Raw genomic sequence first — 26,818 nt, 5'->3', positions numbered from 1 at the left:
AAGCCTCTTCCATGGTTGAGAAGGATCCCTAGGAATTACTTTACTGCACAATTAGATTCCCTATCATGCTTTTAACCTCACCCTCTGTCCTATTTAGCAATCTATTTTTCTAATGCTCCACTCTAGGCAGTTGATTGTGCATCTCAGGAAATTAGTCACATAGGAAACATCAGTGTGGCCCAGTGGTGCTGAATGGCCATACTGGCTAAGATGCCATACCCCATGTCCTCTTGGAGTCCCTTGAAACCTTCTCAAAGCAACTCAGGGCAAACCTAAACTTGATTTTGACAGAGACAGCTGCATAAAATAGAAACACAAAATCAGCCCATAAGAGAATAGGGAACTGGTAGATAATTTAACATCAACGCCTCTGATGGTAGGTTATGTTAAAAAAAACAAAGTTTGGCTTAGCCCTGGCAAATGAAAGAATGCTATGCTTGTGAAGAATAGATGGGTAGCTCTACAATCTTTTGCTTTAACAATCTGAGCAAATTAAGGGAGTACTCCTTCTGGGGACCCCACTCTGCATATTATAGTATAGAAAAATGATTTTGAGGTTATTCAACTTGTATCCTAAGATGTGAGGGAAGCATTCTCTACCTTTCCACAAAACTGGAAGTATCTCTTGCCCGGTATGTCACCTAAACATTATTCACAGAAATCTGGGGAATGATCCTGACACTTAAACAAGGAACATTTCAGAAAATGATGGCGATTTTTATATCCCTCCAGGTGAAAGTTAATTTAGAAACACAGCGGTGAGTTACTAAGACTTGGTAATGGTGTTAATTCTAAGCCTTTGATAAAGGATCTAATTAGGTTAATGATAAATTCAGCCCAGCAAGGGTATTTTCAGAACAGTTATTTTCAAAGAAATACACACACATATACATTTTGTTTAGCATAGAACATAGAAATGTGCAGAAAAATGAGATGGAGAGTTCTTATGAACCATAATGATATCATAAGACCTTATTTTAGAGAGAAAAGGTATCAGTGTTTCAAGCTGGGCTTGCAGTAGGTAGCTAACAATAAAAACAATAAAACAGTAGAAACAAAACAAAACAAAACAAAAAAACAAGTGTCTTCGAAGGTTAGGGCGCTTCTGTTAGCTGGAGGGTCCTTTGTTTGCTCAGATTACAATGGGTGGTTTTGTGGACTCAATTGTGTCTCTCAGCTTCACTGTGGAAGCTCTAACCCCCAATATGCCTGAAAGTGTTCGGGTCTTTGGGTGGTAATTAAGGTTAAATGAACTCATAAGGGTGGGGCCCTAGTCTGACAGGACTGTGGCCTTTCAAAAAGAGAAGAGGGAGATGCCTGTTCCCCCCACTACTTTTCCCTTCCCACCATGTACAGACACAGCAAGAAGGTGGCAGAAGCCAACTCAGCCAGCATGTTCATCTTGAACGTCGAGCATCCAGAACTGTGAGAAATACATTTCTGCTATTTAAGCCACCTAGTCTGTGGTATCTTGTGATGTCAGCCTGAGCAGATTAAGACAGGTGTGCAAGTTTGGAGCCAGAGTTGGAAGAGCTTGCTTTCCCTGAATAATAATGAGTTGGGGGTGACAGTAGAGTCAATTCCCGGAGGAAGAGAGGAGCTTCAGAAATTTCGTGCTGTGTTGGGTGGAGAGAGAAGTAGGGTCGTCTTTGAGGGAAACACAGGTATCCAATCAGGATTTATCAAATGTGGGTTATAAAGCACATGATGTAAAAAATCTCTTCAGTCTCTTATGAAATCTTCAGTAAGAGATGTATTTTTTTTAGGAGCCCTGGGAAGGGGGGTGGGGAGGCAGGAGCCTCTCAGAGACAGTCGAGATATGTATTTTTTAAGAGGCAGGGTCCCTCTCTGTCACCTAGGCTGGAGTGCAGTGGCATGACCATGGCTCACTGTAACCTCAAACTCCTAGGCTCAAGCAATCCTCCTGCCTCAGCCTCCCAAGTAGCTAGGAGTACAGGCGTGTGATACCATGTTCAGTTAATTTAAAATGTTTTTTAGAATGCACTGTTTTTATAGAATATATGTTGCCCAGGCTGGTCTCCAACTCCTGACCTCAAGTGATCCTCTCACCTCAGCCTAAGATAATTTTTAAAACAACAAAGAATTCTGCATGTGACTGGTTTTTTCATGGCAAGTGATGAAGGCTTGGGTCTCTGAATGTTTGGCAAGGGGCTGTGAGAGCATCACCCGGACAGACAAGGGTGGTTGGCATCTGGGCCACACATGCACACTGTAGAGACAGTTAAAATGCCCCGGACGTCATTCCAATTCTGTGTTGCTCTCTAGAGAAGTTTCTTAGCTTTGTCATGTATAGAGAACATTTTGAAGAAATGAGGATCAGATGATTGCTTCTAATGTCTAACCTTCCATTATCTGCGTCAATTTGGGAAATGACAAACTTTCTATGCAACAGGCTCTCTAGTCAAAAAAGGGTAATAACAGTCACTGTTGTGCCCCCCCAATATTATTAGAACGAACAGATAATATATGTAAGACTGTCCTTTTGAAAGGTATTACTCAGATTCACAGAAAATTGCAGACAGTACAGAGAGATCCCATATACCCTTCATCCAGTTTTCCTCAATGGTTAATCTTACATAACTAGAGACAAAATCGAAAGCATGGACCTGATACTAGTACAATGTGTGTATATAGCTCTATGTGATTTTATCACATGTGTAGATTCACATAACCATACTGGAAACCAAGACACCCAACTATTACATCAATGGAAAGTTCTCCCAGATGCAACTCCTTTATAGTCACACTCGCGCCCCTCTTCTGACCATCCCAAACCTCTGCCAATAATTCGTGTGTTCTCCCACCTCTGTATTTCTCATTTCTAGAATATTACATAAATGTCTTTTGAGATTGGCTTTTTCACTCAGCAAAATGCCCCTAAGGTCCATTAATGCTGTTACGGCAATCACTTGCTTCTTTTCATTGCTCAGTAGCACTTCATAGTATTGCAGGACATTTTGGTTGTTTTCAGCTTTGCGGTGTTACAAATAAATTTGTGTGGATAACCATGCACAAGCTTTTGTGTGGATACAAGTTTTTATTTCTCTGGGATAAATGCCAGGAGTGCAATTACTTGGTTTTATGTTAGGTGGTAAATGTTTGGTTTTTTAAGAAACCGTTAAGCTACTTTCCAGAGTGTCTATATCACTATTTTTCATTTCTAACAGCAACGTGTGAGAGATGCTGTTTCTCTGTATCCTTTCCAGCATTTGGTGTTGCCATTAATTTTTTAAGCTAATTTTTTATACTATAAAATGTATTCACAATTTGTTTTCAGGGCAAACCCCAATATCAACAGCTCCTGGAGTAGGCACCTATATCTACAGTAAATAAAACCAACGTTTCTACTTTTATTCACCATAGGTATGGGTGCCTTTGTCTCTTCTGTAGGAGAAAGTATCCAGGATATGAGGGGGATCTAGTCTGCTGGTCAGGCTCGGATTCACATTTGCTTTGGGGAAGACCCAGGGTCTTGTCAACTGTGATCTGAGGACCAGGGAAGTCTGATCTACTCTGAAACGCTGCAGAGGAGTCCCACTGGCTTGAGTGTCTTGAGATCCCTGCATCTACACTCCCTGAAACCAAGTAGAAAGGCCACAGCAGCCCGAACCTTCAAGTGGGCCCAGATTCTCCTCCTAACACACATTAGTGTGTGCTCAGCACTTACCTGAAGGAGGGCACTGGGGTGACTTGTCTCCAATGTCATGCTTGGATAATTATGATTTACTAACAGCAGGCGGTACTCCTAAAGATTGCATCTTGCAAAGATAGCAACTCCCCATGACTATGGAAGAAAATCTAACAATATTAAAAGCCCTTGGTGCATTAAAACTGAAGTTGTATAATTTGGGCTAATTTTTGTTAAACTGTTAGTGTTTTCTTTGGGTCTGAGTGCTGAAATTCTGAGTTTTCTGAAAGGCCACGTAAGCCATCTAAGGAAGGATTTCTTTGTCTTCTGCTGTTTTCTGAGCCTGGGTCTCCAGCTATCCTGACCACTCTCTGAGCTACCCAATATCCTTCCAAGAAATTCCTGTTGAGCTAGCCAGAGTTTCTTTCTGTTTTGGGCATCCAAAAATGGATGGAAGGGCCACACTTAAACATTGGATTATGAAATGCAGGAACATTCCTAAAAGATTTTCCAGAGTAAGAATGAAACAGTGCAGCAGAGATGGCCAGTTGCCTCCCTGTATCCCCTCTACTCTGATTACTATTCTCTTTGCTGTTGGGAATAAACAGATACTCTACATTTCCAAAACTTTCTTTGTCTTGAAATTCTGGCCAATGAGATTCAAATGGATTTGTGTGGGACTTCCAGGAAGATTCTTTCTTGGAGTACAGACATATCCTTATGCATCCTTCCCACTTTGTGCTGCCTAGAATGTAACCCTACAGTTGGAATGTGCTAAGAACGGAGGAGCAGTGAGATAAAAGGACCTGGGGCCTTTGATGATGACTGCTGAGCTGCTACACCAGCCCTGGACTGCCTCTATCCAGACTTCTTTCATGGGATATAAAACAAACTTATATCTTGTGTATGCCTTTGGTAATTTGGCTTTTTCTTTCTATCTAGTCAATTCTATTTTTTTTTTTTTAAGACAGAGTCGTACTCTATCACCCAGACTGGAGTGCAGTGGTGCAATCTTGGCTCATTGCAACCTCTGCCTTCCTGGTTCAAGCAATTCTCATGCCTCAGTCTCCCAAGTAGCTGGGATTATAGGCACCCGACACCACACCTGGCTGATTTTTGTATTTTTAGTAGAGATGGGTTTTTGCCATGTTGCCCAGGTTGGCCTCAAACTCCTGAGCTCAACTGATTCACCCACCTTGGCCTCCCAAAGTGCTGGGACTACAGGCATGAGCTACCACATCCGGCTGTCAATTCTAACTAAAGTGAAGAAATGGATTCTGGTGATAATCTGGGGTCCAGTGGTTTCCTAGGGTTCAGAAGAAGGCACTGGTTGATTTCCATCTTCTACACTTGTATCTACCTCAAAATTGTGGTAGCTACTAGCCCTGTTACTAGATGTTGTTACTTAACATGCTAATATATTTTGATAATACTATTTTGAAACAATTGGTTTCATTTATATCATATTGATTTCACTTTATGTCTACAAAAACATTATTTTGGGAAGAGGTCTGTGGCTTCACCCACTTACCAGAGGAATGGATGGTCAAAAACCCCAGCTTGACAGAGTCACCTGCAGTGCTATCAGTACAGAACATACAGTTTTTCACATGAGCACCAGAGCAGGAAACTGCCATATTTTAAAGTCCATTTCTCTACTTTAAAATAATGTACATAAGACAACATATCTGGTATAATGCCTAAGACACAGAAAGCTCTCAGCAAACGCCTGACTTCCTTTCCTTTTCTGATGGGCTTGAATGGAAGAGTTCAGACTTCCATTGCATGATAATTGGCTTAATTCACAGTAGGGGAGGCAGTTCCTCTCAGTTAATGATACAAACCTCAAAGGTCAACATGAGAATGTTGAAAATTGTTCCTCAGATCTGCGCAGAACTCTCAATCCCTCAAGAAAGTAAACCGACATCTTTTGGGTCTGTGGGAACTATTTGCACCCTAGCTGATAGATGCCTTCCCACAGGCTCCATATAATCCCTATTAAACAAAGGGGATGAAGAGAGAGGCAGGAGGCTGGGCTGGGAGAGCTGGCTTGTGTCTGAGTTTCAGCACTTGAGACTTTCCAAACACTTGCTTCTGAGTACCATGAACAATGAAACAGATGTACTCAAAGAAACAGCCATGTACTTAAACACATAATAATTTTAAAAAATCTCACATCTGGCCATTACTGAGGCAGTTTTAACAATACCTCTATAAATAAAACAGCAAGGAAGTTCACACAGCAGCTGGGCAGAGCCCCTGGCAGCTCAGTAATGCCTCTGCTGGCAGACTGTGACTACGTTACCTCCTCACTGGGCAGGGCTTCTCTGAAAAAAAGGTACCAGCACATCAGGAACTTATAAATAAAGACCCAACTTCCCAGGACAGAGCAACTGGGAAAAAAAAGGTGGTTATGAGTTCTGCTGCAGCAGACGTAAACGTACCTGCTCAGCAGCTCTGAATGGAACAATGGAGCTCACAGCTCAGCACTTGAGCTCCTATAAGGGACAGACTGTCTCCTCAAGCAGCTCCCCGACCCACATATGTCTAAAGAGACACCTTATAAAGGAGAACTCAGGCTGACATCTGGTGGGTATCCTTCTAGGACAAAGGAAACAGAAAAAGAAATTGGCAGCAACCCTTACTGTTCTGCAGCTGCTGCAGGTGATCCCCAGGCAAGCAGGGTCTGGAATGCACCTCCAGCAATCCTACAGCACAGGGTCCTGTTAGAAGGAAAGCTAAAAAACAGAAAGAAATAACTTTATCATCAACAAAAAGGATGTCTACCCAGAGACCCCATCTGAAAGTCACCAACTACAAAGACCACAGGTAGATAAATCCACGAAGATGGGAAGAAACCAGCGAAAAAGGATGAAAACACTGATAACCAGAAGGGCTCTCCTCCTCCAAGGGATCACAACTCCTCACCAGCAAGGGAACAAGGGGGGATGGAGAATGAGTGTGATGAATGGACAGAAACAGGCTTCAGAAAGTGGGTAATAACAAACTTTTCTGAGCTAAAAGAACATGTTCTAACCCAATGCAAAGAAACTAAGAACCTTGAAAAAAGATTTGATAAAATGCTAACGAGAATAAACAGCTTAGAGAGGAATATAAATGAATTGATGGAGCTGAAAAACACAACACAAGAACACCACGAAGAATACACAAGTTTCAATAGCTGTACTGACCAAGCAGAAGAAAGGATATCAGAGATTGAAGATCAACTCAACAAAATAAAATGAGAAGGAAAGAATAGATAAAAAGGAGTAAAAAGAAATGAACAAAGCCTCCAAGAAATATAGGATTATGTGAAAAGACCTAATCTACATTTGATAAGTGTATCTGAATGTGATGGAGAGAATGAATCTAAGCTGGAAAACACTCTTCAGGATATTATCCAGGAGAACTTCCCCAACCTAGCAAGGCAGGCCAACATTCAAGTCCAGGAAATACAGAGAACACCACAAAGATATCCCCCAAGAAGGGCAACCCAAGGCACATAATTGTCAGATTCACCAGGGTTGAAATGAAGGAAAAAATGCTAAGGGCAGCCAGAGAGAAAGGTCGGGTCATCCACAAAGGGAAGCCCATCAGACTCACAGTGGATCTCTTGGCAGAAACCCTACAAGCCAGAAGAAAGTGGGAGCCAATATTCAACATCCTTAAAGAAAGGAACTTTCAACCTAGAATTTCATTAGTGAAGGAGAAATAAAATCCTTTATGGACAAGCAATTGCTGAGAGATTTTGTCACCACCAGGCCTGCCTTACAAGAGCTCCTGAAAGAAGCACTAATCATAGAAAGGAACAACCAGTAACAGCCACTCCAAAAATGTACCAAACAGTAAAGAGCATTGACACAATGAAGAAACTGCATCAACGAACAGGCAAAATAACAAGCTAGCATCAAAATGGCAGGATCAAATTCACACATAACAATATTAACCCTAAATGTAAATGGGCTAAATGCCTGAATCAAAAGACATAGACTGGCAAATTGGATTAAAAAGTCAAAACCCATTGGTGTGCTATATCCAGGAAACCCATCGCACATGCAAGGATACACATAGGCTCAAAATAAAGGGATGGAGGAAGATTCACCAAGCAAATGGAGAGCAAAAAAAGCAGGAGTTGCAATCCTAGTCTCTGACAAAACAGACTTTAAAAGAACAAAGATCAAAAGAGACAAAGAAGGACATTACATAATGGTAAAAGGATCAAAGCCACAAGAAGAGCTAACTATCCTAAATATATACACACCCAATACAGGAGCACCCAGATACATAAAGCAAGTTCTTAATGACCTATAAAGAGACTTAGACTCCCACACAATAATAGTGGGAGACTTTAACACTCCACTGTCAATATTGGGACAGATCAACGAAACAGAAAATTAACAAGCATATCCAGGACTTGAACTCAGATCTGGACCAACCAAATCTAATAGACATTTACAGAACTCTCCACCCCAAATCCACAGAATATACATTCTTCTCAGCACTACATCACACCTACTCTAAAATTGACCACAAAATTGGAAGTAAATCACTCCTCAGCAAATGCAAAACAATGGGAATCATAAAAAACAGTCTCTCAGACCACAGTGCAATCAAATTAGAACTCAGGGTTAAGAAACTAACTTAGAACCACACAACTTCATGGAAACTGAACAACTGGCTCTTGAATGTTTACTGCATAAACAATGAAATGAAGGCATAAAGATGTTCTTCGAAACCAACGAGACTAAAGACACAACATACCAAAATCTCTGGGACACATTTAAATCAGTGTCTAGAGAAAAATTTATAGCAATAAATGCCCAATGAGAAGCAAGGAAAGATCTAAAATCAATACTCTATCATCAAAATTGATAGAGCTAGAGGAGCAAGATCAAAAAAACTAAAAAGCTAGCAGCAGACAAGAAATAACTAAGATCAGAACAGAACTGAAGGAGATAGAGACACAAAAAACCATTCAAAAAATTAATAAATCCAGGAGTTGTTTTTTTGAAAAGATCAACAAAATAGACCACTAGCCAGATTAAGAAAAAAAGGAAAAAGAGAAGAATCCAATAGATGCAATAAAAAACAATAAAGAGTGTATCACCACTGATTCCACAGAAATACAAACTACCATCAGAGATCACTACAGACAGCTCTAGGCACATAAACCAGTAAACTGGAAGAAGTGGATAAATTCCTGAACACTTGCATCCTCCCAAGCCTAAACCAGGAAGAAGTTGAAACTCTGAATAGACCAATAACAAGGTCTGAAATCGAGGCAGCAATTAATAGCCTACCAACCAAAAAAAGCCCAGATCCAGATGGGTTCACAGCGGAATTCTACCAGACATACAAAGAGGAGTTGGTACCACTCCTTCTGAAACTATTCCAAACAATCAAAAAAGAGGGACTCCTTACCAAATCATTTTATGAGACCAACATCATCCTGATACCAAAACCTGGCAGAGACTCAACAAGAAAAGAAAACTTCAGGCCAATATCCACGATGAACATAGATGCAAAAATCTTCAATAAAATACGGGCAAAACGATTGCAACGGCACATCAAAAAGCTTATCCATCACGATCAAGTAGCCTTCATCCTGGGGATGCAAGGCTGGTTCAACATATGCAAGTCTATAAACGTAATTCACCACATAAACAGAACCAAAGACAAAAACCACATGATTATCTCAATAGATGCAGAGAACGCCTGTGACAAATCTCAACAGCCTTTATGCTAAAAACTCTCAATAAACTAGGTATCAATGGAATGTAACTCAAAATAATAAAAGCTATTTATGAGAAAACCCATAGCCAATATCATACTGAATGGGCAAAAACTGGAAGCATTCCCTTTGAAATCTGGCACTAGACAAGGATGCCCTCTCTCACCTCTTCTATTCAATATAGTATTGGAAGTTCTAGCCAGAGCAATCAGGCAAGAAATAGAAATAAAGGGTATTCATTCAGGAAAGGAGGAAGTCAAATTGTCTCTATTTGCAGATGACATGATTGTATATTTAGAAGACCCCATCATCTCAGCCCAAAAAATCCTGAAATTGATAAGCAAATTCACCAAAGTCTCAGGATACAAAATCAATCACAAGAAATCACAGAAATCACAAGCATTTCTAAACACCAATAACAGACTTAAAGAGAGCCAAATCAAGAATGAACTGCCATTCATAATTGCTACAAAGAGAATAAAATACCTAGGAATGCAATTAACAAAGGATGTAAAGAACCTCTTCAAGGAGAACTACAAACCACTGCTCAAGGAAGTAAGAGAGGACACAAACAGATGAAAAAACATTCCATGCTCATAGTTAGGAAGAATCAATATCGTGAAAATGGCCATACTGCCCAAAATAACTTATAGATTCAACGCTATCCCCATCAAGCTACCTATGACCCTCTTCACAGAACTGAAAAAAACCACCTTGAACTTCATATGGAAACAAAAGAGAGCCCCCATAGCCAAGTCAATTCTAAGCAAAAAGAACAAAGCTGGAGGTATCATGCTACCGAACTTCAAACTATACTACAAAGCTACAGTAATCAAAACAGCATGGTACTGGTACCAAAACAGGGATATAGGCCAATAGAACAGAATAGAGGCCTTGGAGGCAATGCCACACATCTATAACCATCTGATCTTTGACACACCGGACAAAAACAAGCAGTGGGGAAAGGATTCCCTGTTTCATAAATGGTGTTGGAAAAACTGGCTAGCCATGTACAGAAAGCAGAAACTGGACCCCTCCCTGACACCTTACACTAAAATTAACTCCAGATGGATTAAAGACTTAAACATAAGACCTAACACCACAAAAACCCTAGAATAAAACCTAGGCAAAACCATTCAGGTCATAGGCATAGGCAAGGACTTCATGACTAATACACCAAAAGCATTGGCAACAAAAGCCAAAATAAACAAATGGGATCTAATTAAACTCCAGAGCTTCTGTACAGCTAAAGAAACAATTATTAGAGTGAACTGCCAACCAACAGAATGGGAAAAAATTTTTGCAATCTACCCATCTGACAAAAGGCTAATATCCAGAATCCACAAAGAGCTATAACAGATTTACAAGAAAAAAATCAAACAAACCCATTCAAAAGTGGGCAAAGGATATCAACAGACACTCTTCAAAAGAGGACATATATGAGGCCAACAAACATGAAAAAATGCTCATCATCACTGGTCATTAGAGAAATGCAAATCAAAACCACATTGAGATGCCATCTCATGCCAGTTAGAATGGCGGTCATTAAAAAATCTGGAGACAACAGATGCTGGAGAGGATGTGAAGAAATAGAAACACTTTTACACTGTTGGTGGGAGTGTCAATTAGTTCAACCATTGTGGAAGACAGTGTGGCGATTCCTCAAGGACCTAGAAATAGAAATTCCATTTGACCCAGCAATCCCATTACTGGGTATATATCCAAAGGATTATAAATTGTTCTATTATAAAGACACATGCACACATATGTTCATTGCGTCACTGTTTACAACGGCAAAGACCTGAAACCAACCCAAATGCCCATCGATGATAGACTGGAAAGGAAAAATGTGGCACATATACACCATGGAATACTATACAGCCACAAAAAGATGAGTTTGTGTCCTTTGTAGACACACGGATGAATCTGGAAACCATCATTCTCAGCAAACTGACACAAGACCAGAAAACCGCATGTTCTCATTCATAGGTGGGTGTTGAACAATGAGAACACATGAACACAGAGAGGAGAGCGTCACACACTGGGGTCTGTTGTGGCAGACTAGAAGAGGGACAGTGGGGGATAGGGGATTGGGGAGGAATAACATGGGGAGAAATGCCAGATACAGGTGACAGGAATGGAGGCAGCAAACTACATTTCTATATATGTATCTATGCAACAATCCTGCATGTTCTGCACATGTACCCCAGAACCTAAAAAAAAAAAAAAAAAAAAAAAAAAAAAAAGAAAATGCTGTTCCAAAAAAAAAAAAAAAAACCTCACATCATTGTTAAGTCCTTAAATACTATCTCATCTTGACTGATGCATCTTATTATTGCATGGGGAAAAGTGAACCAACACTGAAGGAAATCTGAAGTCAAGGGTTCTTTTGTTGAGATGAAATATAAGATTGATCCTAAAATTAACAAAGTAAGTTAACAAATTAAAAATCATACCGGTATATGTCAATGTACCAAATCAACTCCCTCTATCATGTCTTACTTTGACTCTTGAGCATAAAATCATCAGGGCTGTGACACTCGGTGAAATGTGGCAAAGCTGAGAGGGCAGGCTGCTGGGCCACCTGGCACCTGTCTGTCATGGCCGGGCTGCTGAGAGGAGCCCCAGTCATCATGTAAGGCCCGCCTTCACACCCTGGAGTTGTGGGCACAGGACACTTTGGCATCCTTACAAGTTCTGTTCCTGAAACTCTAATGTTACTTATCCATCTCCACAACTTCAACTGACAGGTGAACCATTGAGAAAACATGCTTAGGAAAAGGTGAGTATAATCTTTTGAATATTTCTCTTTTTAATTCTTCCTCCCTGACCCCAACTTCATGCCCAAATATGAAAATTCAAGACTGTATTTAATGAACGTTTATGCCAGGCACTGTGCAAAATAACCACTTTTTGTATGCCATCCTTAATATAGCAATTGTATTTTTAAAAAATTTTACTTTGAGTTCTGGGATACATTTGCAGAATGTGCAGGTTTGTTACATAGGTATACACATGCCATGGTGATTTGCTGCACCTATCAAACCATCATCTAGGTTTGAAGCCCTGCATGCATTAGGTATTTGTCCTAATGCTCTCCCTTCCCTTGTCCACCAAAACCAACAGGCTCCGGTGTGTGATATTCCCCTCCATGTGTCCATGTGTTCTCACTGTTCAATTCTCACTTATGAGTGAGAACATGCAGTGTTTGGTTTTCTGTTGTCGTGTTACTTTGCTTAGAATGATGGCTTCCAGATTCATCCATGTCCCTGCAAAGGACATGAACTCATTCATTTTTATGGCTGTATAGTATTCCATGATATATATGTGCCACATCTTCTTTATCTACTCTATCATTGACAGGCATTTGGCTTGGTTCCAAGTTTTTGTTATTGTAAATAGTGCTGCAATAAACATATGTGTGCATGTGTCTTTATAGAATGATTTATAATCCTTTGGGTGTATATCCAACAATAGGATTGTACAGCAATTGTATTAGGTCGTACTATTATTATGCCTGCTTTATAGATGAGGACACAGAGGACCAGAGAGCCTATGTAACTGTCCTAGGCAACACTAGAGAGGGCAGAGGTGGCTTGGAAGCAGGGTCTTCCCTCTAAGCCCATGTTGTTAATGACTGTGTCAACTGTCTGTCTCCAGGATCTCTGACATCTTGGTGCTGCAATAGAGCTTGGCTCTGGTGCTGCCCATATACCCCACAGAGCTGGTAGGTAGTTGATGCTGGCAGGTGAGGGTTGTCAGACTCTTGTTATTTCTAACTGGGAATGGTAGCACCATGACTTTGAAAATGGGTCTTTATAGAGTACATGCCCTTTGAATGTTGAATTACCCATCAAACAAATGGAGGATTCTGATTTATTGGGTACAAAGTCGTCAAGATTTTAAGTATTGTTTTAAGACCTTGGTTCTCTCTCCTTATCTCAGCTTCTATCCTTTTTTTTCTTTCCTCTGACTTCTCTGATCTCAAACTTTAGGCAGAGTTTATGCTTTTTAGTTCTGTCTCCCTCTTTTTTTCACGTAGCTTCTGAGCTCACATTCTGGCTGCTCTGACAATCTGGGTATCTCATGCAGGATGACTTGACAGCAATAATAGCTACCATTTTTGAGCACCAAATATGCACTGGGTGTTCTAACAAGATTATTTTGCTTAATTCTTACCACAATGCTGACTAGGAGAGTGGGCTGGGTCAGACTGAAAAGCTTTGACAGAGCTCACAGAAGTAGAGGGTCTGAGGCTCAGAATTCCTCTCACTTTATACCTCTTCCCCTTGGCCACAGGGCGTTCCTTCTTGTGAACAAGAAGGAAGCTGTCTTTCTTCTTCCTTTTCAGGAATCCTTCCCTGCTTCCTTCTTCAATTAGACAGCTATTGCCTCTCCAAAGAAAGTAGGGACGTTTTGGTCATGTGGACAACCTTATGAATACATGTATTTTTAAGCCTGGACATCTCGTTATGACTGGAGAGGTAGGGAGGGGTAAATTTGGAGCTTATGGGAGCCCCTAGCTTGGCCCTATAACATCTGCAGTGAAGGGCTGGCCAGATAGAGGCCATGGGGCTATTCTGGGGGCTAGATGAGGCCCGATGTGCTGTGGGCTTTCAGAGCTGCGGCCTTTTGTGCTAAAATGAGAACTTTCCCATTTAGCTAATTGAACGTCTTTGCTACACACTGTAATGGACACAGCAGGGAAGAACACCTCATCTGATGCACACACGAATTTAAAAGGGAAAATGATGACAGAGGGTTTAATGGAGCAGACAGTGCCGCAGTCCAGCAGTAACTCCAAAGCCTGGGCCTAAGAAAAGCTCTCAGCCACAGTGGAAAGTGCCTGTGATTCAGCTCTCTGTTCCCATTTCCCCCGAGGCACTGGGGCTTCCATTAAATGCTGATGTGTCCTGATTACTACAGAGTGTGGAGAGAGAAAGGACGGGCAGGAAGGCTGAAAAAGAATCTTTACACCTGACCTATCTGTTCTTGAAGATACTGCTTATTCATTTCTGAACCAGTAGCCAATTCCCATCATGGGTCAGAAGGTCTAGGTTTGAGAATGGGTGTCGGGTCAAGAAGAGCCAAATTTTCGCAGACTCCTGGCTTCAGGCAATCCTCCCACCTTGGCCTCCCAAAGCACTGGTTTTATAGGTATGAAGCATTGCACCTGGCCAAGCCAACTCTAAAAACCTACTTTCAGCTGTGACAGGCACCTGACTTTTGAGGCATGGGCATTTCCTTCTGGGTTTGCTGCTCTTCCCTCTTCCTTGCTCCAGTGGACTGCTCTTTGCCACGGGGGAGACACAGACAGCTCAGAAATTCCTGAGTAGGGTGGCGGCAGGGAAGGTGCTGGTGTGACTGCAGCCAAGTACTCTGCCTCCTAAGGTCTTGTCAGCACTGGGTGAGGTCCATTCATGCTGGGAACCTTTAGATGTTAGCAACCAACTGTCTCTGGAGAAAATTTCAATTCTGGGAGCATTGATATGAAGAGAAAGCACCATCGTTATTTCACACTGGTACAAAAGCTAGGTCTCAGCAGGCTGGGTGGACTCCACTGTCCTCCAAAAACTCCTGGTCACAGCTCATGTGATTTAGAGAAATGCAATCCCCTATTCCAGTGTCTAAATTCACAAGAATCCTTCCAGATTTCCTTCCAGAATCCTTTCTGACCCACTCAAGGTCTACTTTGCTTTGTCAAGAGGCTTGTCAGGAACCAGAATTCCAGTCTTATAGCATCAGGCTCAGGTTTTGGGCCCTGACTGCTCTGCCCTAATTACCAAAAGGTGACACCCAGAAACAAAGAACACCTCTGTCCACGAGCCTGTGTGTTATTTATCATTTGAAATACGCTTGCAATGTGGATGCCAATTATCCATTCCTCCTCTCCAAAGCAAAGCCCGTTACCAATATGAGAAGGCTGAGGTCCTGCCTCTGAGTCACTTTATTACGCTCCTGTGTCCCTTCCCTGCAGGGTGCAAACTCAGTGCACAAGGAGTAGTGCACACTCAAAGGCCTCCTCAGTGAAAGAGGACAGAGCAGCAGGGGCAGACCAGCTCTTGTTTCTGTGGACCGTGGCATCATTTACACAATGCAGATTCCAGAGGGAAGACATAAGCCTTTAGTTTTTTTTCAGAAGCTGCAGGGAAAGTGGATAGACTTTTAGCCCCTTGCCGGGCGCGGTAGCTCAAGCCTGTAATCCCAGCACTTTGGGAGGCTGAGGCGGGTGGATCACGAGGTCAAGAGATCGAGACCATCCTGGTCAACACGGTGAAACCCCGTCTCTACTAAAAATACAAAAACATTAGCTGGGCATGGTGGCGCGTGCCTGTAATCCCAGCTACTCAGGAGGCTGAGGCAGGAGAATTGCCTGAACCCAGGAGGCGGAGGTTGCGGTGAGCCGAGATTGCGCCATTGCACTCCAGCCTGGGTAACAAGAGCGAAACTCCGTCTCAACAACAACAACAACAACAACAAAAAAGACTTTTAGCCCCTTGCCTATTTTAGGTAAAGTTAAAAAGACGTATCACTGAAAAGAAGAGATATCTAGATGTAAAAGTTACTTTTTAAGTGTAATTCTAAACCGGGGGACAGGAAAGTGTTTTTGAGTGGATGAAACCAACAGAATGGAAACTCAGACACTGAAGAGGTCAGGCTCACTGTTCTCCTTCTTCCCATTCGCATCCCCCAACTCCCACCCGATACATACCATCAACTTCTAGGGGCCTAGCAGAAAAACAGACTTCTGAGATCACCCACTGGGAGGGACAGGAAGCTGAAGAATCTCAAACTTGGCTGCACATTAGAACCACCCAGACACTTTAAAAACCATTGATGTACTCAACATAATCAAGGCCATCCATGACAAGTTCCCAGCTAACATACTCAATGGTAGAAAGCTAAAAGCGTTCTCTCTAAGACCAGGAAGACTCTTGTGATTTCTATTCAGGATAGTACTGGAAGTCCTAGCCAGAGCAATTAGACAACAAAAGAAATAAAGAGAATCAAAATCAGAAAGAAAGAAGTAAAACAAGAGAATGTGTCTGCAGATGACGTGATCTTATATATGAAAATTCTAAAGACGCCACCAAAAAACTGTTAGAATACATGAGTTCAGCAATGTGACAACATACAAAATCAACAGATAAAAATTATTAGTTGTGTTTCTACACACTAATAATGAACTATTTGAAAAAGAAATTATTAAAATAATCCCACTTCCAATAGCATCAAAAACAATAAAATAGGAATAAATTTAACAAAGGTGAAAAAAGACCTGTATGCTGAAAACTATGAAACTCTGATGATAGAAATTGAAGATGGCAAATAAATTGCCAGATATACTGTGTTCATGGATTGAAAGAATTATATTGCTAAAATGTCAATGCTACTCTAACAGATCTATAGAGTCAATGTAATCCGTATCAAAGTTTCAATGTCATTTTTCACAGAAATAAAAGAAACAATCCTAAAATCTGTATGGAACCACAAAAGACGCTGAAGAGCTAAAGCAATCTTGAGCAAGAAGAACAAAGCTGGAGACTTCCTGATTTCAAATTATATTAAAAAACTACAGTAATTGAAATAGTGTAGTATTGGCATAAACACAGATACAGAGACCAATGGAAAAGAATAGAGAGCCCAGAAATAAACCCATGCATATACTGATCTTTGATAAGGCAGCAAGAATACCCCCTAAGGAAAGGATAGTCTCTTCACTAAATGGTGTTGGGAAAGCTGTCTATCCATATGCAGAAGAATGAAATCGGAATCTCCTCTTGCACCATAGATAAAAATCAACTTAAAATGGATTAAAGACTTAAATGTAACTTTAGAACTATAAAACTGTAAAAACAGTAAATCTTTAAAAGTGTACGTATGTATATATATATATATATTTATATATATATACACATACATATACATACACACATAAACGCACATATTGAAATATTGTTCAGCCTTAAAAAAGAAGGAAATCCTTCCCTTTGCAACAACATGAATAAACGTGGAAGGCATTATGTTAAGTGAAATAAGCCAGACATAGAAAGACAAATATCGCACAATCTCACTGATACGTGAAATCTGAAAAGTTGAACTCATAGAAATAGAGAGTAATTAAGAGTGGTTACCAGGAGCTGGGGAATGGGGGGAGATGTTGATCAAAGAGTACAAACTTTTAATTGTAAGATAATAAGTTCTGGAGATCTAATATTCAGCATGGTAACTATAGTTAATAATATTGTACTGTATTATATACTTGAAACTTGCTGAGAGTAAGTGTTCTCATTCACACACACACACACACAAAAGATGTTAATTAGCTCAATTGTGGCAATCATTTCACAATGTACACATATATCAAAACTTCAAGTTGTTCACATTAAATATATACAATTTTTATTTGTCAATCATACCTCAATAAAGCTGAAAAAAATAAGAATAAAAACTCTCGATGCTGAGTCCCCTGTCCAGATAATCTGATCTGACTGATGTAAAATCAAAATAAAGTACTCATGCTTGGGTAAAATCTAAGCATGAGTATTTTCAGGGTATCAGGGAAGTAGTAAACTTACTAAAAAGTGTTTATGAGAAAGCGTAACATTCATATAGCAACATGCACATATCTGAAGCATCCCGTTTAATGAAGTTTACAATTGAAAAATTCATTGAACAACTCCACCCAGCTCAAGATATGGAGTGTTATTAGCACTCCAGAAGTCTCAGCACAGGATTTTAAAAATTAAACTTGAAAACAAAAATTGAAACTCTTCAAATTGCAAGAGTATAAAAATGACCTCAGCAAAGTTATTTTTAAGGCTTTCCATTGTTAATTTTAATTTGCAGACAGAATTGATTGAAAGATTTTTTTTTTTTTGGCCACACTTCTGGTCATGGAAAGCATTTAGTAAAGCATGGGAATAAGGTTTTAATATTTACATTACTGATTTCCTAACAAGGTCATTATTTCTCAAGGTATTGTCAACATAAAAGATGATGTTAGCCTCTGACATTTAATTTTGTTGTGTCACCATTGCTTTTTGTAACTTTTCATGCCTTGTTTATGATTTCCAACTTTCCCTCATTCCAGTTATATATGAATCAAGTTAGCCCTTGTAGCTATAAACAAGAAATATCTTAAGTGTACTTTGGAAAAAGGAAGGTAGAAATCATGCTTATTCTTTGTGCGTTGGCCACTGATTGACAGTGGCAAGGCAGGAGAGAAAACCTGGAACGATTCAGAGTTCAAGGGCAGGGATGTGTGAAAGGCAGAGTCAGAGGAACTGAATCCCTAGTGAGAAAATAACTAAAAATAAAAGCAGTCATGCCTGGGCTTGGTGGACACATGCAGACTGCAGAGGCCAGTGTGAGTTATGAGTTTAAGAAGTCCAGCAGGTGAAATTCTGAGCTATATGATGGAAAGGGAGAACCAGAAAAGAGGCAGCCATAAACCAGGGAGACAAGGAGCTCCAGAGAGCAAGCTCAGCCAGACCCAAGGAGCCATGCTCTCATCAGAGGCTAAAAAGAGAAGAAGGCAGGCCCGAAGGCTGGCTAAGAAGGCATCCGAAAGAAGAAAGGCAAAGAGAGAGAGAGAGAGAGAAAAGCAGTACTTCAGCTGCTGTATAAATTTGCCAGGTTGAGCCCTGCATGAGTAGTTGGCAGAGATGCTAAGTGGGGCAGCAATTCTGGCTACCTACCTGGAGCAGCCCTTATTTGAATGGATAGACTAGCAGTGGGTCTGCAGCCATGATGAGTAAAGCTGGACTCTGCATAAGCTCTGCATTTCCTGTTCACCTCCTTAAACCTAGTTCCTATAAACAATTCCTGAGTAGCTTTCCCACTTGAACCAGTGAACTGAGTGGGGCATGAGTTAGACACTGCTCTACCGAGGAAGGTTCTGAGGGTGGCTGAGGTCCTGAGATTTCAAATTAAAAAGAAAAATCTCCTTGAATTCCTTGGATGGTGGCAGAAGTCAAGCCTCATGGTGGATATGGGGACCTGCCTGTATGAGGGCATCTCTGGCCCAGAAATGACCAAAGAGTTTAAAAATGAAAAACCCATCACTTGAGCTTGTCACCCTAAACTCAACCTACTTGTGTTCAGCAAAGAGAAGTTCTCTTCAGGTCAAGTAACCAATTCCTTATATCTTGCTTTTGTTGTTGTTAATACGATTTTGATTTTCACGTAACTTTTCAGGTTCGTCCAAAGAAAGCATGTGACATGATTTTGTAACTCAGCATGTTAAAACTCAGTTAAAAAACAAATTATAATATACCTAAATACTAAAATCTGTGTCTGATTTTAGCAATGAGTCAACTTCACCACCGTTGTTCCCTAACAAAACTGTGTTTCATAATGAAATATTACCTGTTCTAAAACAAAAGCAGAGAAATAAAAAATGAACAAAGAATGAGTTTTTGAAATCTATTTTTTTTGATTAGAGCAGAGGGTGAGCTTCCGAAGTCACATGTGGTATTAATTTATACAATATTCCTATTTTGCAAATTTTAGCCTGTTTGGGCACATGTACATGTGTACATGTGCATGCATGCACACACGCGCGCGCGCGCGCGCGTGCGCGCGCACACACACACACACACACACACACACACACAACCAGAACACTTTCCTAACATATTGAATTTGATTTCTGGATTCAATTGACCTTTCCCTGCATTTCACTGTTTGTAGATGAAGCAACTTGAAGCTCTTGGCTTCTGAGGGGGAGTATTGCTCAGAAACATGCAACCTGTACAAGTGTTCTGAGGCAGCAGGAGCAGTTAGAGCTTAGGCGAAACTTAGGAGGGGATCTGGGAGAATGGACAGGTGGAGTCACCTCTAAAGTTCTGCAGGTCGACAGATCATACACCGAGAGTTTTCCTGCTCCCATTCTAGTTCTGAGTTGCCAGAAGAGGTGGGGCTGAAGTGGAGCTGAGCTTCGGACTGAGCCCACAGAAGCTGAGTAAAGGCACTTCTGTGTGTCTGATATGCATGGCAGTCCCAAGAACAACTGTAAGTCATGTTGTCTTATATTCTGCTGATGATCTATGTATCCTCCCACTTCCACTTAGGGTAGTAGAGGCAGAGGGGAAATGAATCCCCAGGGCTGATAGCGCAGAGGAAACAAATGAAGGAGATTACTTTGAAAACAGTAAAACGCAATAGTACATGAGGCTGTGAGTATAATAAGAAACGATGTGTTGGTCATCGTCCATGGTTCCTGACACAGAGCTCCTAATTCCTGGGAATTTCCTGGGTAATATGAGCATCTTTTGTTCTAATGAGACAACTGTTGGTAGGCTCCTGGGTAGGGTTGGTCACTAGAAAGACCAAGCCATGATCATAAGCTAGGAGCTTTCAGCCCCACCCCCATCCTCCAGAAAGGGGAGAGGGGCTGGGGATTGAGTTAATAATCAATCATACCTAATCAATCATGCCTATAGAAACCTCTATAAAATTTCCTGAACTATGGGGTTTCAAGAGCTTCTGGGCCATTGAACACGTGGAGGTACTGGGAGGGTGGTGAGGCAGAGAAGTCATGGAAGACCCTCACCTCTTCCCACATACCTTGCCCTGTGTTTCTCTTCACCTGTATCCTTTGCCATATCCTTTATAATAAACTGGTGAATGAAAGTTGTTTCCCTGAGTTCTGTGAGCCATTCTAGCAAATGATCAAACCTGAGGGTGGGGGATGTGGGAACCCCCCTATTTATAGCTGTTAGTCAGAAGTTTCAGAGGCCTGGACTTACAATTGGCCTCTGAAGTGAGGGGCAGTCTTGTGGGACTAAGCCCTTAATCTGTGCCATTTGACTCTTACCCCAAGTAACATAGCGTCAGAATTGAGTTAAATTGTAGGGCACCCAGCTTTTGGAGGAGAATTGGTTGGTGGGAGAAAACACCCCACACATTCTGGTGACCAGAAGTATTGTGAGAGCATAGTAGAGGAAAGTAATTTCCCCTTAATCACGTTCACATAACCAGAAGGCCATTTGACACAGTCTTACTTTATACAGATCTCTATATAGAGATCTGTGTCTCCTGGACACTATGAAAGGAAGAAACATGATGATGAGTAGTTTTTCTCAAAGTGGCACTTAGAAGAGTGGAAGAAGATGGGAATGGAGCCTGAAGCAAAATGAAGTGGCTGCCCAGCTGGTGCAAGGCCAGCCTCTTACCATAGTGCGGGATGATGGCCCAGGCCATGGCAGAGGCATAGATGCCACCGATCATCCAGAACATGCAGAGCCAGCTCAGGTGTTCGCCCCGCTTCTCCCGGGCCAGCACTTCAGCAAAGTATGAGAACACAGTGGGTATGGCTCCTCCAATCCTGCCAAGAGGTACAGAGAATACAGGAAATCCGGGTGAGGACAGCTAATGTGAGATGCAAAGGGCAGAGTCAAAGCAAACTCCACAACACATGCTTTCTCCCTATCCCAGCATATCAACGAACATATATTCTCTATCATTTTACAATGTAAAAATTATAGTCTCTGTTTAATACAGGTTTATTATCCCTCCAAAAACTTGAACCTGCAATTAAGCTATGTTACCACAAGGTGGCAGTGGTGCCTGTCTCAGGTGGTTTGTTGAGCTTATCCTGAGATTCCCTTAGGCTTTCAGCTCAGGCTTGAATGTTTTATGTAACATTTATCAAAACTTACAATGATTTCCTATAGTCTAGTGAATATTTTAATTAGTACATTTTTAAAAAGAGATGCTATGCTATGCCCCACTCATGATGTGGGGACTTTGGAAACAGCTTCAAATAACTCTAAGGTGCTGTCTGCAATCTGTATTTACCCACTGCTACCCCACAGCAGCACTAAATTAGGTTAATGTATTGACAAACACAGGAACAATGGGGTCATTTCCAAGGTTAGCTCTGGTCCCAATCCAGCAGATATTGCTGCTAAATAAGTAAACATGAAAGGAACAGCTGTAGAATAAAATAAGGAGCTGGTGGTTTGGATATCAGTAGAATGGAGGATAATGCTTCCTTTCAGTGGAGGCTAGTTATAAGAGCTGCTGGCTGAGCTCTGGGGAGATGACAGAAACAGTGACCTCTACTCAGGGTAAGGGGGCTCAAATGAGGGTCTATGGAATCACAATAGTGCTCATTTCAAGGAGATGGGCCATAGATTTCATCAGAATTTCAAATAGGTCTTGGCCCTAAAACCTCAGGAATCACTGCCTCAAAAAATAATGTAGTAAAGAAACATATTACTATCACTCTAAGCAATATGTAAATTTTAAAAGTATTTTTAAAAAGACAAAGCATAAGTATATTGTTGAGATAACACATAATCTAATAGAGTTAAGACGTATACACTGATTCATTTATGTTCAGATTTGTGTAAATTGCTATTGACATTTAATGCAAATTTGATGTTAAGGTATGCATGTTTATTTATTTAGCAATAACTGATTTTCTTAGAGCCTTTGATATGATACAGAAGTTTCCCTAAATTGCGTTTGTTTCAAATGCAATTTAGGGAAAGGTCATTTTGGCAGCAAACTAGATGTACCAAACAAACCACAGGATTTAGAATGTCATCCCGAATCAACTGGTAAGTGAAAATACGGCACCATTTCATGCATTTGCCTCCGTTTAAAGTGATGCCATAGTTATCCATCAGTGGACACAGGAAGACCACTTAGTCTGGTGCTTTTTAATCTACGAGTTGTAAAATTTAGTTTAGTAGCTATGAACAGTGAACAGCATTTTAAACAATGAGATAGTGATAAAAATATTTAAGTACAACCTAAGCAATAAGGATAAGCATAAGTATCATTTCATGACATTTGTGTTATATTTGTAATGTATAGTATACCTATATAAAATGTATAATGGGTCGCAGTGTGTTTCTTAGTGGGAGTTCCTTTTCAAAGAGTTTAAAATTCCCAAACTGTAGGTATCTGTTTCGCTGGGCTATGACAGAGGTGGTTCTACCTAAAACCCCTAGAGGTGTGGCTCAACCTGTTCAGATTTAGCACCATCACACACAGAGGCAGCCAACCAAATCCAAGTCCATAACCAAACCCTCAAACAAGACACAAATGCATGTGGTGGGTGCTCAGAGCTGGCTCTACATTGCACCATATCAGACTCATACACATCTCTTGCCTGGGCTTCTTGAGGAGCTCATACAACAAATAGCTAGTTGAATTTTATTTTATTTTTATTTTTTGATGGATTGCAGAAATGTATTAAAATTGGAAGACGTCATTTAATTAATCTTTTGCGCCATGACACTCCATCAGGCTGTCTACAAGACTAATGGGAGGCTGGAGATTGAGCCCAGGAGTTTAAGGCTACAGTGCGCCTTAAAAGGCCCCCGCACTCCAGCCTGGGTGACAAGAGTGAGGTCTTTTCAGGGGGTAAGCTGCATGCTTGCTTGCTCTCTGTGATCATCAAAAGCTCTGAAAGCAAAGATAATATATTAATCATGACAAAAAAACAAATGTGTGATGCTTGTTAGTACAGTAAGCTACTTGAATTTTAAAACTCAACAATATTGTGAACAGATTTTAAGTGGTTTCATTATAACACACAACTCTAGTGTGAAATAAAATGTGTCACAAATCATTTAATGCTCCTCCTTTTTTTTCATTTAATGTGAAGAATCCATTTCTCTGCACCATAAAACCTCAGTTCCCTACTCTGTGGCTTCACTTCTCCATGCATAAAAATAGTCCTAGTTTTTACTGACTTCTCACATACTGATTAATGTTTCATCAGGACTCTGGACATTCTGTTAATAGCTGTAACTCACACTTCGTGAAGGCACAATCATATGTCAGGATATGCCAGCCCCCTCTGGACCAAGATAAATGTACTCCAGTATGGCTATAATTTCTCTTTCTTTTCTTTTCTTCCCTCCTTCCTTCCTTCCTTCCTTCCTTCCTTCCTTCCTTCCTTCCTTCCTTTCCTTCCTTCCTTTTCTTCCTTCCTTCCTTTTCTCCCTCCCTCCTTCCATCCTTCCTTCCTTTTCCCTCCCTCCCTTTCTTCCTTCCCTCTTTCCTTCCTTCCTTCTTTCCTTCCTTCCTTTCTCTCTCTCTCTGTTTCTTTCTTTGCAGTGTGGCTATAATTTCAAGTGGAAGACTGTAGATTTGCCTGTTAGTTTTAAACAAATCACTGTTACATAAGAAAATAGGAGCTTCCAGGCAATCCAGCTGGTTTGTATTTAATGCCTCTTTTTCATGTGGTTGTTTTGGCTGGGTGTCTCTCAATATTTGTTTGTAAAGCAGGCTGCAAGGAACTCTAATACTATGGAATAAATAAGTCTGAAGAATTAGAGAAGGCTTTTATTTAAATCCTTTGCAAAGTTCTTTAGACTCAGTGATATATAAAACAATCTAAGCATTCACATTTCTTATTGTGGGCTGATAATCTATTTTGGGGAAAATACTACTCCTTGTCCTACTGTGATATCCTTTAAGCAGAGAAAAACTATTACTATTATTAGTATTTCACACCCCATAAATCCCTTGAAGGCAGGGACTGTATCATATTCATTCTTGAGTCCCCATTACTTGGCCCAGTGGATGTGTGTTAAGTGTTCACACAGAAGAACTGAATTCACAGACTCTTCAGTGTTGTAGTTGGCATACCAAGTCTCCTGGAGTAATTTGTTCTGATGATTTAAACATCTCCAGTGAATAGAAACATACACCTCACTTTCTGAACCAATATGGCCATAACAGACGTTGAGGGTGCTGGACTGAAAGTTTTGACAGCAATGGAGCCCCCAAAAAGTTCGTGAGTTGCTCTATGTCTCAGTTACTATGGTCACTCCTTGATCAAATGACCTGATGGTCCTTGTCATGGAGAGAGCTCCTGGAACTGCTCAGAGGACACGGGACAATCCCAATGGGCATCCCAGGAGCTTCTATAACACCTGGAAGCATTTCAGAAAGAGGTTGCAGATGCTATAATTATCATCAATAAAAATATTTAGGCAAGAGATAAAGCAAGAGCTTTCAGGTCTTACAACATAATTTGGTTCCTCTGATAAGTTTTGAAAATAAGAAAAAACTGCCACTTCCTGGCCCCCAAATCTTATAAATTAAAAAAAAGTTTCCCATTATGATTCTCTCTTAATATTGTATGCAAAGGGTTAAAAATTTCCTTTTTTTTTTATTATACTAAGACACAATTTCCGAGACTACATGAAGAAATAAAAAATTTAAATGAAAGCCCTTAAATTCCCATGTAAGCCATCTTAAATGAAGATGGTTTTGCCCCTCTATGTTCCCTGCAGATATCTGGCAATGTTTTGAGACCTTTAAGTTGTCATACCTTGGGGGGTGCTGCTAGCATCTAGTGGGTAGCGGCCAGGGATACTGCTAAACACCCTACAATGCACAGGACATCTCCCCACAAAAGAGAACTACCTAGTCCAAAATATTAATAGTGCTCGGATTGAGAGACTTTTGTTATGGGGGCCTAATGTAGAAAACAGAATTGGTTTTATATAAAAATCCAAGATATAAGACACAGAAATATCTTTTACATTACCTGATGGGTAGCACATCCTTAAATCCAGTTAACATGGAGAGCTTATCATTTGTTATATGATGATCAGTTAGCTACTGTTGAAATCTGCTCAAGTTCATTGTTTTCAAGTTATATTTAATGGAATATTTACATAAATGAAGCATTGAGATCAGAGTGGCTTACGAGCAATTTTTCTCAGTATTGGATATTGTCTATTTTAGTAGCGTCAAAAATGTAAAATCTTAATTATCCTTGGTAATAGGAGGCACCGAAAAAATAATAATTGAAATTCACACTCTATATAGGTGTGAGATTAGCCAGGTTCAAAATAATTTAATTTATACAAATGAAATAGAATGTTAATATTTAGAATTTCAGAGTTGGGGTTATTCCTTAAGTAATATCAATTCTAGGTTTTTGCAACTTTATTACAGAAATATAAAGAAACTAAAACATTCTGTATCAAACAATTCCTAGAATGAATCAGGACCTCCCCAGTGCACAGGCAAACAGACACAGACACACTCACACACACATGCATAAAACCTCAATAGCCCTGCATATCACTCAATACTAGGCATCTGGTAAATATCATGAAACATGTTCATTTACTTTCCTCAAAAAAATCTAAGGCAAATTCACAAGTGGTATATTGTGTAAGGCAAAGGATGTGTTAGCATTACAGACAAAATTTCTCCTCTGTTGGGAAATGTGAGGCACACAAGTTAAATCAGTTTAGTACAGCAGGAGGACAGAATATGCCAAGCCTTCCTGTCTGCACAAACCTCACTGGGAAACAGGGAAGCCTGACTGTCTTAACCGTGTGAATTTCACAGCCACGCCTCACGTTACTCCAGTTCAGATGGCAACCCAGTGGGGATTGTTTGTTCCCGTGCTTCATCACAGTGATGTGTGCTGGCTGTTTCAGGCAAAGATG

General features: G+C 40.5%; 1 protein-coding gene across 1 annotated transcript in view; it reads right to left on the bottom strand.

Moving 5' to 3' along the window:
- The window catches only part of SV2C (synaptic vesicle glycoprotein 2C), a 249,318-nt gene that overhangs the window by 101,296 nt on the left and 121,204 nt on the right, over window positions 1-26,818 (bottom strand). Inside the window, exon 4 of the mRNA XM_037738201.1 lies at window positions 21,560-21,711. Within this exon, the coding sequence (XP_037594129.1) occupies window positions 21,560-21,711 (152 nt within the window). The remainder of the gene's footprint in view (window positions 1-21,559; window positions 21,712-26,818) is intronic.

Source organism: Cebus imitator, unplaced genomic scaffold (assembly GCF_001604975.1).
Source record: "Cebus imitator isolate Cc_AM_T3 unplaced genomic scaffold, Cebus_imitator-1.0 Scaffold50, whole genome shotgun sequence".
NCBI classification, from domain to species: domain Eukaryota; kingdom Metazoa; phylum Chordata; class Mammalia; order Primates; family Cebidae; genus Cebus; species Cebus imitator.
This window is presented reverse-complemented; position numbering and strand designations above follow the sequence as displayed.